The sequence below is a fragment of the Lissotriton helveticus genome, chromosome 8 (genome assembly GCF_964261635.1).
Source record: "Lissotriton helveticus chromosome 8, aLisHel1.1, whole genome shotgun sequence".
NCBI classification, from domain to species: Eukaryota; Metazoa; Chordata; class Amphibia; order Caudata; family Salamandridae; genus Lissotriton; species Lissotriton helveticus.
Genome location: NC_136069.1, coordinates 60,528,817 through 60,545,462, shown reverse-complemented (window position 1 = coordinate 60,545,462; position 16,646 = coordinate 60,528,817). Strand labels below are relative to the sequence as shown.

The following is a 16,646-nucleotide window of genomic DNA, read 5'->3' as shown; positions in this document are numbered from 1 at the left end:
GGAATGTCACGTCCAGCCTTTATCACCCATAGGACACTCCCTACATTGTTCATTTTACAAAGGCCCACACAACTCACCACAGAAATCACTTTCACGTTCACAAAAGCAGAGAGCGACACAACTCTGAGCCTCCCACGCTCAAAGCAATAAGGGGCAGATTTACAAACCCCTTGTGCCACTTTTGCGTCACTTTTAACATGTGAAAAGTGACGCAAAAGTGGCGCAAGGGGCTTGTAAATCCGCCCCAAAGTGTTTTAACACCCTCCTTTGTAAGGGCAAAGCGGGGCTCCTAACTCTGAGTTGGCTTAATACAGCAGACTACTCTGTTAGAAGTTGCACCCAGTCCCTGAAGTAAAACACACGCACCCCACAACCCACTCCATGTCCATTCCGGACTCACAAAAGTTCCTGCCCGCCTCGGGTGCAACTAAGCCCAAACTTTGAAAGGAGGGGGGCCCAGTACTTTCAGCAGTGGGTGGGGCTAACACTTCAAGCAATGGATGTGCTGCCATATTCAGCGTGAATATGAGAACAGGCATTGTCAAAGCCAATAGGTCTGGCCTTAGTATGGTAACACATCTAAAAAGCATATGCAGAGCTGTATGCGCGTTTTAGCTCATTTAGGCCACGGACCTCATTTATGAGGCCTTGCGTCAGTTTTGCGCTTCCGATGCGTCACTTTGTAAACTCCTGCGCTACATTATACCTGCGTCAGGTATAATGTATGCAGGGGGAACATTCCCCCACAAAAAAGCCTCATAGAAGTGACGCAGTGAAATCAATGAGATTTTACTGCGTCACTTCTAGGACACTGTTGCGTCAAAATCTTGCGCCTGCCTCACAGCAGGCGTAAGACTAACGCAGGCCCTTTCACATGGGGCTTGCCCCCGGTGAAAGGACGCTTTGCTGGAGTTGCATCACTTTTGTGACACACTCCAGCAATGCGTCACTTTTGCGCCATACAGATACGTCAGAAATACTGACGTATCTGTAACTCCTTGCGACATAATACGTCATATATTAAATATGACGCATCAGGTATGTCGCAAGGAGTGCGCACTGAGAAGTGACGCATCGCTGCTGTCACGCAGCGATGCGTCATTTCTCATAAATGAGGCCCTTAGGGCCCGATTCACAGAGTGAACTTAAGACTCAATCCTAAACTTACTACTATTTTGGTATTCACAGAATGCACTTACTACTTTTGGTATTCACAGAATGCATTTACTACTTTTGGTATTCACAGAAGTTAGGATTTTGTCTTAAGTTTGTCTTAAGACAAACTTAAGACAAACTTAAGACAGACTTAAGACAGACTTAAGACAAAATCCTAACTTAAGTCTGTCTTATGTTTATCTTAAGACAAACTTAAGACAAAATCCTAACTTCTGTGAATACCAAAAGTAGTAAGTGCATTCTGTGAATGCCAAAAGTAGTAAGTGCATTCTGTGAATACCAAAATAGTAGTAAGTTTAGGAATGAGTCTTAAGTTCATTCTGTGAATCGGGCCCAAAGTATTTAAGAATAGTGTAACACATGGAGAGTGCAAAAAGCATGGACGTCAGATCACCAAAATGCCAGGAGTAGCGAAAGTGACATCACATGCCCTTTTGACCTTTCTTTCACTTACACACACACGCTTACTCATACTCACACACTTAAACATTCTCTCTCACATAAACACTCTCACCCACAAGCACACACACAAAATACATTTTAAAGTATTTTGTTACTTATAACAGCTACCAGGAAAGGACTAATTCCAGTTAATTGTAATCTATTTTTTTATTACATCAATAGTGAATAACGTAATATTATTCCCTATTAGTGTGATAAAAATTATTAGAAAACAAAGAAAGTGGAGCCCAAATGGATGTCCATAAGGACAAGTTACCACAATGGTCCTGGCGCTGATTTTGCCACCTCTGAGGCCACTGGTCACACAGGCAGTGCAAGGGTCGCAAGGGACAAGCCAGTGGTCACAGCTGCCACCCCTGGTGACCCCTAAATGACGTCTATGGCAAAAAGTCCCATTACAAAAGCTTACTCAAATAGAGTGGAGGATTAAAAGACTGAGGGGCATATTAGCAAGAACCTCGTTAAAATAATTGCCGTTTTAGCGGCAGGAAACTGCCGCTAAAACGGCGATAATGGGCTTGCTAATATGCGTTATAGAATTCCAATAGAAGCCCAGGTTAGATGTCTTGCACATCTAACCTGGGCTTCTATTGGAATTCTATAATGCATATTAGCAAGCCCATTATCGCAGTTTTAGCGGCAGTTTCCTGCCACTAAAACGGCAATAATTTTAATGAGGTTCTTGCTAATATGCCCCTGAGTTTCACTGGAGGTGAGACATAAGATACACTGTGCACTTCAAAGCGGTGTTGCAACAGAGAGTACGTAGAGTGAGCAAGACAAAAAAGCATGGATGTCCCAAGTAATTAGGCAAATCACAGTGCAAGTGGCAGGCAGGACCTCAGATTATGGGTGTCGATATATAAATCAATCTCCAGTTGGGAAAACTGTGGATTATGAAATGTGAAATGTTGGTCGAACAGTAGATTTTCAGCTTTAGTTTAAATAATTTGTAGGTTATTTTTCAGATATCACCAGGGATTTAGTTCCAAAGTCTGGGGGCTTTGCCCAAAAAGGACTATATTACCATTTTATATTTTTTCAATTTCAGCATTTTCAAGGCAGAGTGACTCTGTGTTCCTTAAATGTTGAGATCTTAAGCTTTCTAGCTAGATATCTTGAGTGCTCCCATGCTCCAAAATGCAGGTAAGCTTGAAGAAACATCTAACCTCAGTTCAAACTCAATTCAGTGAAATCAGGGTGGGAGATATATGATCAACTTTTCTACCTCCTGAGACCAATCGTGCAACTGCATGGAGCGCTACTTTGAAGCTGTGTGTATTTTGAGGATTCCAGCATTGATGAAAGATCTGTAGTCCAGTTTTTAGAGAACCAGTTCCTGAACTACACCTTTGGGGTCTTCTTCCAGGATTAATTGTTTGATTCCTCAAGAGTATGGGTTGGAAGTAAGCTCCTTTAGATGTGTTATGGATGTGAGCCTTTTGGCTAAGGTGTTTGTCCAGGAAGAAGCCCAAGAATTTAGCAGTCGATGATGGTTGGGGTGGTGTTAACTATAGGTTCCTCTCACCTAGACTTGCATTGGGATGGTTCAACTGGTGCGTGCGTTGAGGATTTCAGATTTGTTTGAGTTGCGTTTCAGATGGAAAGCAGAGGTCCAGTACTAGACAATGTTGAGGACTTTGGAGAGAGTTGCCACATCTTTGGGGAGGATATTTTTAGGAACCATTGTTTGTCATCTGCATAAAAATGGAAGATGATCTTGGTTTGGCTAATAAAATGGTCTAATGGCTCCATGTAGATGTTGAAAAGGGCAGGGGATTTATCATTGCTGGGGATCCTTGGTGTAGTTTTGAAAGGTCAGAAAAAAGTTGTTGATCTTAATTTGTAGGCTTGATTTTCTAGGAATGATTTAAACCTTTTGAGGACTTTGCCACATATACCCATCCTATTTTCTAGGATATTCAGAAGGGAGTTGTGATTAACTGGATTGCAGGCCGTTGGTAGATTTAGGTGGGCGGGCAGGCAGGCAGGAATTGCCTTCATCCTGGAATAATAGAATGTCATTGATAGTTTTTTTGTGACTTGATTGGCATCTGGATTTCAGTTCATCTAGAAGCTTATAATCTTCTGTGACGAGCTTCAGTTGCGCTTCAACATACCTTTACAGTACGTTTGCAAGGGAGGGAAGATTGGCTACAAAGGGGGGGTTATTTGGGTCTTGGTATCTGCTCCCTATTTTTTGAGGTCGAGTCTAGACAGAGCTTATGCGGTGTCTCCGAGACATGCTGTACATACAGCTTTTCATTTGTATATGTCAGTGTCCTTTAAAAGTCCTTGCTTCTGAGTGGTTAATCTTTCCTTTTTGTCCCACCTTTTCGTCAATAGATTACTCCCACTCAGCAGCGTCCAAGTACTTGTACTCTTCCACTTATCCCATTTTAGCAATTGCAATTGTTCACTGTCGATCTCCAGATATGAATAAGGCATTTCAGCGATAACTGAATTGGAGCATTTGTACGCTGCATTTCTAGTGGGGTGTTGTGGTTAATGTTTTAAGCTAGGGTGGGCTCAGTTTTCTCTCTCTGCTTTTGATGAGAGCAACTTGGAGGTGTTTTTCATGAAGAATAGGAGGTTTCTGTTTATGGAACCACTTTTGATGCAGTGGTATTTATCTTTGATGAGCTTTCCATGAGTACAATTCTTAAACAGTTTATTAAATTTTTTGAAAGATTCAGGTGGAAAATTATTTTAAATGAATGTATACCTTGTTTCTAAAGGACCTCTGTGAATGCCAAGGTCCAGAATGGCCAGATGTGCACTTAGAATAATTTATGCAGAAATGTATATTTCTTTAATGTTCTTCAAAAGTAGCTGTTCCGCTGTCTGATCAAGGATGGGCTGTAGGAAGGTGGAATCTGACTGCATGGTTACCCCCACTTTTTTCCTGGTGTTTTGCTGGTTTTCGACTTAGTTTGACTGGGATCCTGCTAATCAGGACCCCAGTCTATCTGCTTTCTCCCTAAATTGGTTGTTCATGTACCTTAGGTACACTCCGGATTGGATTCTGGGGTACCCTTATAAGTCCCTTGTATATGGTATACTATGTACCCAGGGCATAAGTACCTCCGAGGCTGCAGCATGTATAATGCCACCCCTGGGAGACCATTCAAAATGACACAACAGGTCTGCTGCTGCAACCTGTGTAAGGTGGTGCATGCACCCCTTACTTAGATATAGGTTCACTATATCTATCCATATCACAGCACATAGAAACCTATCAGTCACCCCTATGGCAGGCCTTATCAATCCTGAAGGTAGGTTGCTGGGTTTTATGTGAGAGGGTGGTCCTGCATGAGCAGAGCCACTCTGCAGCCTTCGAAACCTCTATTCCGGGGTTGTTTGTGATGCAGCCAACCATATACTCTCAAATGGATTATAACCTTGCGACAAATGCTAACTTTAAAACGGCTGCATGGAAACATGTTGTGTTTGGTGTCAAACACCTTGGAATCATACCTCCACCAGTAACTGGTGTGGGAGGTATGATTTCTCCCTCCTTGAGGGAGCAATATGACTGCACTGGTACACCTGGTACGAGCTTTATTGGCCCTGGAATCACAAGATGGATGCTGCCAGCCACAGACACGCGTCTGCCCTCCTGCTGCTGGATGGAACTCCGGCAGGGGAGGCTGGACAATAGGTTTCCTGTCACAGGGAGGTGTGACCACCTCCCAGACAGGCTTTAGTGTATTGGGGCTGGGTGGGTGCACTCCAAGAGTGCTTTGAAGTCTGCACTGGGTAAATTCATTTACAGTTTTCTCAGTGACCTTTCATATACCTACAACCGCAGGACACTATTTCATATAACTATTTTGCATTTTAAAAGAGAAAAAAATCATAATCTGAATTCCATTAAACTCCCTTCATAGTAAATCATATTTCCATACATACAATAGATTCTATTATCTGGGTGCTCATATCATACTCGAGACCATATTCCAATGGTTATAATGGGCAGTCAGGATTGAAATAATAATTATTGTTTTTCAATCCTGACTGCCTATTACAACCATTGGAATATGGTCTTGAGTATGATATGAGCACCCATGAATTTTATAAATTATATGATACAGGTGTTATTGAATGTTTATTTGTTATTATTTACAGGTAATTCTGTGGCTATTCCTGAAGAAGGCATTGAGTACGCCGAAACACGCTTCGATAAAGTTGATAAAGATTATAGATTTTGACACTATTTTAATTCATTTTTTGATTAATTATATGTTCTGATTGTAATGTTTGAAATGTATTTCACATTGTGTTATTGACACAATTTATAACATACGTTTTTGAACTAAATCGTTAAAAGTGAAAGTTTTTTACATAAATTCTGTTTCCTCAATTCTCCCTGATGTACTTGTTTCCACGATTGATTGAAATTGCTTAGGAGTTATTTCTTACCTGAATCTCTCGCAATCTCAACACCATTGTCTGCACATCAAGCACCTGTAGTCAATCTGAGCAGCTTGTGTTCATCTTTAATATCAGTGTACATTTGCAATTATGGTTGCTGCTGGTGGTAATCCAAATCAAAAATATGCAATAGTAGTTTGTGCGGAATGCAGTAAACATGAAAAACGTAAAGGCCTGATTCACAAAGATAACTTACACATTTGAGTAATTTACACCTTGAGTAGGTTTAAGGTTTCACAAAACCAGAATGTAAATTTACTCCAAATGTGTAACTTGCATTTATTCACCAAACTGAAGGGCCAAGGAATATATACTTTTTTGAGTAATTTACACTTTTGAGAAAGTTTACCACTTTTTGGCTATTCACAAAATCCGATGTAATGTCATGGGAGGTAAATATGTAGAGCACTGCTTGTCACCCGTGAGGGTATCCTTGCGCTGTGGAGGTGAGTGGAGGTGTGTGGTGAGGCTGTGCCTGTATACAGGCAGTCTTAATGGTCTCACAAGAAGACTACTTCAATAGCCAGGTCTTCAGCTTCTTGAAGAATTTAATAAGTGAGGAGGAGGCCCTTATGTGTTGGGGAGGATGTTCTAGGGTTTGGCAGGAGAATGATCAACCTCCCGTTCTGCTTCTATAGATGTGGGTCGTTTATGCGAGTGATGCTGAGTGAAGCTGTCTAGTGGTTTGGTGGAAGTAAAGTTGGTGATTGAGGTATGCGGGTCCCGTGTTGTGTAGTGACTTGAATATGTGTGTAAGAAGTTTGAACAGGCAGCATTTCTGGATGACGAGCCAATGAAGCTCTCTGAGAAGTGGCGTGGTGTGGATTCAGCACATGTGGTCGAGGACAAGATTAGTGGCAGCATTTGGATGGCTTGAAGTCTGTAAAGAAGTTGGGGTGGGATGCTGGCACAGAATGTGTTGCCATAGTCCAATCTGTGATTAGGGCCTGCAGGCCAAGTATAAGTTACACTTTTGGAGTAAATTTACACTCTGATTTTCTAAGTGGTCAAAAAGTGGTAAACTTACTCCAAATTCTAATTGATTTTGTTTTTTACTCAAAAGAGTAACAGCTAGATTCATCAAAGTAAAATCGGCTCGCAAAGGGCCAGATTCTGAGAATCTGGCCCTTTGCGAGCGCTATTTTTGCATTTGGGTTTCATCATCCCAAATGCAAAAATCGCTAATTGCGAAATTGCATATTTGCGAGGAATTGCATTTAAGGAATCTCTATTTGAGATTCCTTAAATACAATTCATTAACCTTTTTCTTTTAGCGAATCCACTATTTCTGGCCGCTATTTACCACGAATTGTAACTTCGTGGTAAATAGCGAAAACTCAGAAAAATGCACTTTAGTGCATTTTTCTGAGTGGTATGTTACACACACACATGTCCTTTGGACATGTGTGTGCGCAACATCTGGCTACATTTGCTTTTCAGGGGTGCTACACCCCTGGCACCCTTCAAATCGCATCCTTCTTTGCGATTAGCAAATTGCTAATCGCAAATAAGGAATAACTCCCCATTCATTCCCATGGGCCTTTCGGCCCATAGGAATGAATGGGGAGTTATTCCTTATTTGCGATTAGCAATTTGCTAATCACAAATAAGAGGGATGTAGGAATCGCAATATTTTTTGCAATTCCTACATGAATCCCGTTTTGCAAGTCCTTAATAGCGATTCCTTATGAATCGCTATTAAAGACTCGCAAAACGGGTCTTTGATGAATCTAGCTGTAAATTATTCAAAGGTGTACAGCCCCCACACCCTTCAGTTTGGTTAGGATATGGGAGTTATACTTTGTTGTTAATAGCCAAATAGTAGCAAACTTATTTGAAAGTGTAAATTGCTCAAAAGTGTTCGGTACCTCGGTAATTCAGGCCTGATTTCTTCAACTATATCCTCATCCTTTTGCACAACCCAGAACAAAAGTAGCTAACAGTGTTTGCTGCAGGGTACTGTGTGGTCCCAGTTTCAGACAGTTTCCTTTCTTTTACAGAAACACTGCCCAAGCCCACGATCATCCATACTTGTCAAGGTACCTTACTGAACTTCACCTGTTTTGTGGGTCGTGGCAGTGTCAAGGGATTCACTGTGACAACAGATGACATGTCAGCTAAAGGAGTTGAGTCTTCAACAATGTTCAATTCAGAAGTGGACGCAGAGGCAAAAGTAACAGTGAAATGTATTGTTAAAAATGAAGTCAGTGAAGAAAGTCAAGAAGTTTCCATCACTTGTAGCACAGGTATGGTATCTGCCTTCACTGGAACACTACTTTACCTCAGATCACATCAAAGTAAAACATTGTAATGTAATTTATTGTAAGGTGGATTTGTATAGCGCTACTTACCACTTATGAGGGTATTGAGGCGCACCAAAAGACTGAAGGGCATATTAGCAAGTACCTCGTTAAAATTATCTCCGTTTTAGTTTTCAGGAAACTGCCGCTAAAACAGCGATACTGGGCTTGCTAATATGCGTTATTGAATTGCAATAGAAGCCCAGGTTAGATGTCCTGCATATCTAACCTGGGCTTCGATTGGAATTCCATAACGCATATTAGCAAGCCCATTATCGACGTTTTAGCTGCAGTTTCCTGTCGCTAAAACGGCGATCATTTTAACGAGGTTCTTGCTAATATGCCCCTGAATTCTTGATAGCTATACTGTTCCCAGCATATTTCCATACTATAGACTGCTGAACACAGAGCATTCCTACAGAGACATCACAAAATAGTGTGCCAACTCTGAAATATTCCCAGGTAGATGCCACACGCGGTGTGTAAGAGATAGGTATTTTGCAAGGTATTGTGGCAAATCAGTTCAAGCAGTGAGTAGAAGGAATGTTGGTTTGACATAAAGGTATCGCACACCCTTTCCAATGGGTGTTTCTCTCCAGCTGGTACAAGTCCCTTCCTCACTCTTTTCCCACCTCTTCCAGTGGCTGTCCCCAAATGGCACGTGCCATCTGGGGAGGCTGCAACACTATTATTAGGAGGGGACTATGCCCATTCTTTAGACCACCATTTGGTGGCGTGTAAGCACAGTGGCAGCTACTCCGCATTGGCGGGGGAGCGTCGCCCCACTGCCTGACGCAGAGCTAGAAAACGATGGTCTAGCATCCTTTTATTTTTTGTTTGCCAGCTCTGAGCCAGCTTGTGCATGGAGAGACGGGGCAGGGGAGGGGAGAGGAGGAGTGCTTGTACACTCTCTAAGTGCTCATGTGTTTTTGGCCGACCAAAACAAACATGCACACTTAGGTTTCTCCAGCCCGGATGCATTCAGCAGCTGGGCTGGAGAAACCCACAGACTCAATGACCAATGATCAGGCTCTGCAGCACGGGGATTCGATGGGAGTCTGTCCCAGGGGCTGCTGGGACCAGGAAGAGGTCAGCAGGAGTGACGAGGCTCGGGAGGTGGTCGGGACATCAGGTACGTTGTATAAATTATAAATATTAACTCGTCCCTCCCACGCTTGCTCCTTCCACATGCTCCCACCACCCTTTGTTAATGGTGGTCACCACTGTGTAAGCATCCTTTTTAGCTATTATTAAAGTTGGAAACCACACTCTTCACTGACGAAACCATATAGTAGTGATTCACGCCCATCCTGACTCTACATCTCTGTAAATCAGAACACTAAAGCAGATGGGGAGCATATATATTCCTGACTTGCAGCCAGAATGACAACACAACCAAGCTTGCTTGTCATTGTTCATTTGCAGCAGATTTTGTGAAAGTGTTACTTAATTTTTTTGTAAATTTTAAACTTGTTAACACTGTCTAGGGAATAGTTGCACCTCTAGTCCCAGTTTAACACCCAAATATATCAGTAAACAAAAAAGGTGACCAGTCCAACGTTGCAAAGGGCCATCCACTTTGCAGCAACATGTCACTGCGTTTTTAGTAACTTTTGAAGCATTTGAGCTAGAAACTAATTTGTTGTTGTTAAAATCTGCAGAATATGCAGCAGATGATGGATTATGTGGCAAATAACTATGCTATAATTGCCACAGCTGTACAATTGCATAATTTCAGTGGCACTGCTTATGACAGGGTAGTAACCCACATTGTACACAAACCTACCAATGTGAGGAGTTGCCCTATGACGAAGCACAACACCCGAAGGGAGGGTGAGGGCTTTCGACCTAAGAAAGAACCCTTCATTCACATATGAATAGATAAGAATGCCATCCGTTCTCTCTTCATCTGGCACATTTGCAGTGAATTAGTCATGAAATGAAGCTACCTCTTGCAAACGTGATCGATGAGGCCAACTGTGGAATGGGTTTAATTCCAATTCCTTAGTCGCAGATGAAGTTGCAGGTTGGCTCTTTCTGTGAGAGGGTGTCACCAGCTCTTGTCTACATCTGGAGATGCTTACCTTCTTTGACGAATATTATACCCAGATATTTTCCTCACTCTGATTTTTCTTTAAATACAGAGTGGGACATATTGCTCATTGCCTCTGTCGCCGGGGGAGGCGTGGCACTCATCATCTTCATAGTACTGCTAATTTACTGTGTCCTGAGGTGTCACGAGCTACACAGTGCCAAGCAGAACTCTGGTAAGAGCTCATATTTAATCAATGTTCAATTTCATGTGATCACCACTCTTTCTTAAATATTTATACTAGAAATTCACATGTAGCAAAATCATCAGGTGTGTATGGATATGATTTATGCTGTTTTGATTTAAATTGTTAGTTCTTTGTTTTGCATTAAACTTAATAATCATAGTATGCAACAATTATATAGCAGTAGTGAAAAGTTGTATTCGTGTAGCTACTCTTTTCCACCCACACCATCTCTTCAAACCATATAAATAAAAATGTAAATGTTCGTTTGTTCAACATCTCAAATCTCAGAAAGTTCTTTACCGATTGCTTTGAAATTTTGACACAGCGTTGAATTCGAATGGGAAAGTGTTTTTATATACATAGATGTCACACCTGTGACAGGTAAAAGGCGCTGGAACGTTTTTGCCATCTTTATATACAGTAGATTAAGAAAAGTGCCAGCAAGGGAATTTGTTCAAAAAAATATTTAACAGAAATCAGACTAAAGTATCATTTGTATCAATTGGTCTGACCCAACCTAATTGGTATCTGTTCACAACTATTCTGTTTGTCTAATCAAGAGACAAAAAAAGCAATAAAGCAAAAACACAGGGAATCTTTTTTATCAAAAGATATTTCTTTTATATATGTTATTTGTTCAAAAGTTTAAAGGGTACATATCAACAATTAAAATTTATCAAAATGCATTCAAATGAAAAGGGGATTAACACATTATTCCTACAATACATCTGAATAAAAAGTCCAATCCAAGAAAAATAACAAATGACTCCTGTTTTTCTCAAAGTGAAGGTCACTTGTGAAATCAATAACAGGTGTAGAAATTGACTCTATAGTCGACGTTTCGGTCTTTTGTCGTTTACTCCTTAAGACCTTCTTCAGGACAACAGATATTTGCATATTGCGGTGACCCCCTAAGAAGACATAATGTAACATGTTACTATCATGTCCCTGTGATTTTACAACTTAATTAAAAAAGAGAACACATATAACCTGTGTGCAAAACATAACAAAATATTTATAAAACAATTCAATTGGACAAGAAGTCAAATAAGTTCATTATAGTGAACTAATCATCATACCTTACTACTCTTTGGATTGGACAGTCATCTGTCACCTAAATTAGATTGTGAGCACAAGGAATGTGACAGTCACTGTAGGTTTGCCACTTTTGTCAGACTGTGAGCGCATCGTTCAGCGACAGCATTAGCAGTGAGTTCGCAACTAATTTGCATATTGTGTCTGATTGGTACCAATGAAGAGCTTTTAGGCAAAGTCCTAGGACGTTAAAATCTAGTCACAATTTCTTTTGAATTATTGATGACCGAGTTTTGACTTCGGCTTGGAGGGTATAAAATTAATTTAAAAACACCAGAAATATTACTTTGCGGTGGCGGGGCATCTAGGGATCTGCACCCCGATATCATCTCATGTTTAAACACAAATCCGGAGAGGTATCTAGGGGTTTACCTCTCACCATTGATCTCGGAATTATATGATTTAAATTTTGTTCCATTATTAAGAAAAGTTCAAGATCTGTTTACCCAATGGTATTCTCTCCCATTATCTATTCTAGGCAGGGTGGCTTTGATTAACATGTCAGTGCTTCCACTTTTTAACTTTCTCTTTTCAGCAATTCCATGTGTTTTAGTTAATTACTTGTTTTATGAAACTAGAGTCTATGTTTACATAATTTCTTTGGGGCAAGAAGGTCTCCCGAATTGCACTGAGCACTTTATATGAGGAGCGGGCAGAGGGCGGGTAAGCTCTCCCTAATTTGAAGGAATATTACCATGCATACTTTGCACAATATATGTCTAGATTTGAGCAGGAATTAAATTGGGTTTTTTTGTAAATTTTTTATGAATTTAATCTGTAAAGAAAATCAAATCCACTGCCCCCTATCAATTTTTAGATCTCCTAAATTAGTACGTTATAAGTGTTTACATTGGTTTTATGATAAACGTCAGGCTTTCTACAGAAGATAATCTATTTTAGCAATTAATAGTTCAACTCCGATAGCGGGTCTTTTTGCCTCTGCAGGAATTAAAGATTTGCCTACAATCATTCAAAATTGGACTACGGCAGGGTTCCGGAAACTTTCATATTTCCTGCAGAATGATAGATGGTTAAATATAAGTGAAATGTCTCGACTAATTCCCTGAGGTTTTCTTCTCCTGGGGTCATATAATGCTCTTAGGAAGTTTTTCAGTAATCTGGACTTGGCCAAGATTATCAAGCAGAAAAGTTTAGTTCATGATTTATTAGAAGATACGGTTTTAAAGAAACCTGGGGAATAGAAAAAAGTCTAGCCTCAATCAAAGGGAAAGATCTAGAAGCCAAGGCTATAATTAAATGGGAAATATATGAGGAGTTGCAAATTAATGCAAATGTTTGGTCTACAATTTAATAAATTACATTTCAGCACGGTCAGTGGGGCTACTTGGCAGAGAATGTTATTCCTCAGCAAGTGGTCTCTGTATAGAACTCTAGCTATAGCTAAGGCTTATCCAAACCTATCGGGGTAGTGTTTTCGGTGCCACAGTCACCCTTCTGCCAATTGGACGCATATAATATTACAGTGCCCTCTGATCCAGACCTCAGCCTTCCAGACAAAACGACTAAACTTTTATATATCGGAATGGCTGTCGCCAGATCACTTCTACTTCAAAGATGGCGATCGGATTTAATACCATCAAAACATGAATGGGTCTAGAAAATGGCACAGGTTAAAAGAAGTGAACAAGCGTATGCCTTACGAACGGGCGGGCTCAAAAAGTTCGAGAACATTTGGGCTGAGTTTTTTAATGGTGATGCTTAATCTGCAGAACTGGTATTCGAGCTTTCATTGGTGGTATCCTAACTTTTATGATCTTTAGGGGGAAAAAGTAGTTGCACTATATTTAATTCAGAATAGCTTTTGTGATCTTAGTAAACTATATAGGATCAAGTTATATATTTTATATATTTTTTAACTTGGTTCATATTTTAGGAATGTAAGAACTACGGATCTGTTTAAATTGTTAGTAATATGTGGCAATGGACTTTGTCTTAAGACAATATGAATCTGATCTCATTGGATCTAAAAACGCAGTTTTTGATTTGTCAGCTTGTTGAATTCCTGATTAGGTATTCTATGTTAAATTATATGTCCTGCTAATCTGATGTTATTGATTAATTTTGATGAATGAATATTAAAGATGCACATTTTTGTAATATATGAATTTCAATTAAAAAAAGAAACAAATATATAAATAAAAGGGTTATTTTGTAGAGGCCTAACTTATAGAGATGGTGACCTTAGGTCAGTGAACCAGAGCATGGTCCTAGTCGCGGGCGGTGACCCTCAACAGTGGAGGTTTTTTGAGTCGAGTGCCAAACCTAGTGGCAGGCACTGTGATAACTCACTATGTGGAAGCTCTCAGCATGGCTCCATAACAGATTTTAGAAACTGGCCGTGACAAAAAATTCTTGAATTAAGGATGAAGGCAATGCAAGTTTCCCACAGTGCCTGTCAGTGGGCCGAAACCTTTCAAATAAAATGTAAAACTTATCTACCCATGCTTCCTCGTCTTGAGTGCAGTCAGCTTGGATCCTCCTGGAGCCTCAGCCAACCATCTCCAAATCCCGACGCTGCTCTCATGCTGCAGATGAGCAGCATGGCAGCAGTGTCAGGATTGGCTAGAGCAGGCTGCCTCGATGCTCCAGCAGGCACAAGGGGCCTGTGCCTGCTCTCCACCCTGCTTAGAGGTTTGCACTGCGCAGGTCAGGCTGGCCGTCGCAAGACATTCGGCCAAAGTGACTTGCGCTGTGTAAACTGGTGGAGTGAGCACCTCTCCCCTGCTGTCAGTCAGCAGGAATGCCCGGCCCCCAAACACAGCTTGGGCTTGGAGCTGTGAAAAATAAAATGGTAATTCATTTCATTACCATTTTAGTTTTCACCTTTGTGGCACTGGCAGCAGGGAGGCGAGGTGCATCTTCCCTAATGGGGCGTTCTGCCGCATGGTCCCAGTGCCATGATAATGGCATTATTTTTATCAACCCACCCACTCTACCCGTTACTGTGTAGGGTGCTTTGCCACAGTGGGACATTGTTGCTTGAAGGACACTCATTAACGTGCTTGTGTTTCTCTTTATAGAAGAAGAGCTGGAGCTTTCCTCAGGGATACCTGCCCACGAGAACAGGCAGAGGAGGCCTCCTGACTCCAGAAACCACCCGAGAAGCCAACCACCTCCGCAGCAGCAGCTTCCACATCCGCATCCTTCAACACAGAAGAAAAGACCCCAGCAGGAGAGTGGGAAAGGGCAGCAGACATCACAGGGGGTGAGGGTGGCTGGACAGGGGGTGTCCCAGGAGAAGAGGGTGCAGAGCCGGTCTGCAGTACAGGAGAAAAGGGCACAGGGCCAGCCTGCATGCCAGCATCAACCAGTGCTGCAACAGAAGCAGCCGCCCCAGCTGCCTCCCCATCACCCCTCCTCTTGTTCACAGCTATCACCAAAGCCCGTGCCACGGAGGCAACAGAGGACCCACTCTCATCAGACTGCTGATAGGCAGCAGCACTCCTAGCATTCTTCGAACCAGGTTTCCTCTGAACCCTCAACGCATGGTGGTGGGGTCACCCTCCCTGATGAGTCTGCTTCTTCTCGCCCATCTCAAGTAAAGGTAGCCTCGTCTTACAGGGGAAATGTCCAGATTTCACGCCAAGGTGGGGGGCACTAGAAGGACAGTGGGTTTGGGGAAAAACTCTTAAATGTTGACATATGAAAGAAAATGCTTAGTATGAGAGATGCTTTTGCAGCCACTGGGTGTCAGACCGCAGAGTCCCACTTCTCACCTCTTTTGTTCAACATCTGTATGAGGAAGCTAGGTAAAGGGCTTGGAGGTTATAGACTTGACCTGCAGTATTACACCAGTCATTCTAGGTTATATCTGATGATCAGTGATCTGAACACAGGATCAGGGTGTACAGGAAGGCTTCACTTTCCATAAAAAAACAGAATCAAGTCAAACTGGCTCCTTGCAGATGCTCAGCACTGGTGCTCAGGTCTTCCAACTATGGAGAAAGAACCAAACTTCTTGACATTTTGAAAAGTCATCAAGCTGTGTGGGAAGGTCATCTTTTGCTGTACTTTCCCGGAATATTGGGATTTTTTGACTCAGGATATGTTAGGACCTGATGACCAGTACACAGCTGCAACAGATTGGGAGGGTCCTTTACCTCGGACTCCAAAATCCCTCTAAAGGCCAAGTAAGTGTTAGAGATACATTTGTGGTGTCCTGGGCTGGGTGAATCCCTCAAACCCAGGAGAGGAATATAAGGAAAGGTAGCTGGAGGGGTCGACACCTAGAATTACATTGTATAATACCAATTAATTAGTGTTGTTCAGAGTGGTGGATAGCATTCAACATCATAAACAAAAGAGCAGATGTTGAGATTTAACAAACATACTGTACAGATCCAACTTACTTCATAATTATTTCAATATATATTTCTACATACAGAACCAAAATTGTAGACAAACACAAGATCAACCAAATTCTGTCCTTTCTTATGATGCCTAATTATGGTGATTTGTACATCTTGCAATAAGACCCCCCAGTATGCTTCATTGTGGGTTGATTAAACATGCAGCCAGCACGTGTTTTGCCCCTTTTGGGCTCAAAGGCCTGAGATTTTTCAAGGCTGAAAATAAACAGCACTTGTAATACACATTTTGTTATAGGAGCACAGTGTTGTTCTTAATTAAGAATGTATTTGCGTAATTCATCACTGTAGTGACTCAGCAAATGTGATATGTGCAATGAAAGAGTCTGTCCCAGTAAACAACAAGTGGAACATGTAATGAAGTAATCTGGAAATTTAAGAATGATCCCAATCATCAGCTATAAAAGGAGACTGAGAAAAAGGATGAGTTAGCGCCATAAGTGTACCAGTGCACTGTCTTAGAGTTCCTATAATGCAGACTTTCCATAGGCTTCTCTCTTAACCAAATTGTG

At 41.5% G+C, this 16,646-nt stretch overlaps 1 protein-coding gene across 1 annotated transcript in view; it reads left to right on the top strand.

Annotated features, from left to right (window-relative positions):
- Window positions 1–16,359, top strand: part of CD2 (CD2 molecule) — a 105,480-nt gene extending 89,121 nt beyond the window's left edge. The window contains exons 3-5 of the mRNA XM_078656619.1: window positions 8,073–8,318; window positions 10,517–10,639; window positions 14,788–16,359. Of these exons, the coding sequence (XP_078512745.1) occupies window positions 8,073–8,318; window positions 10,517–10,639; window positions 14,788–15,215 (797 nt within the window). The 3' untranslated portion in view covers window positions 15,216–16,359. The remainder of the gene's footprint in view (window positions 1–8,072; window positions 8,319–10,516; window positions 10,640–14,787) is intronic.
- The last annotated feature ends 287 nt before the right edge of the window (window positions 16,360–16,646 follow it).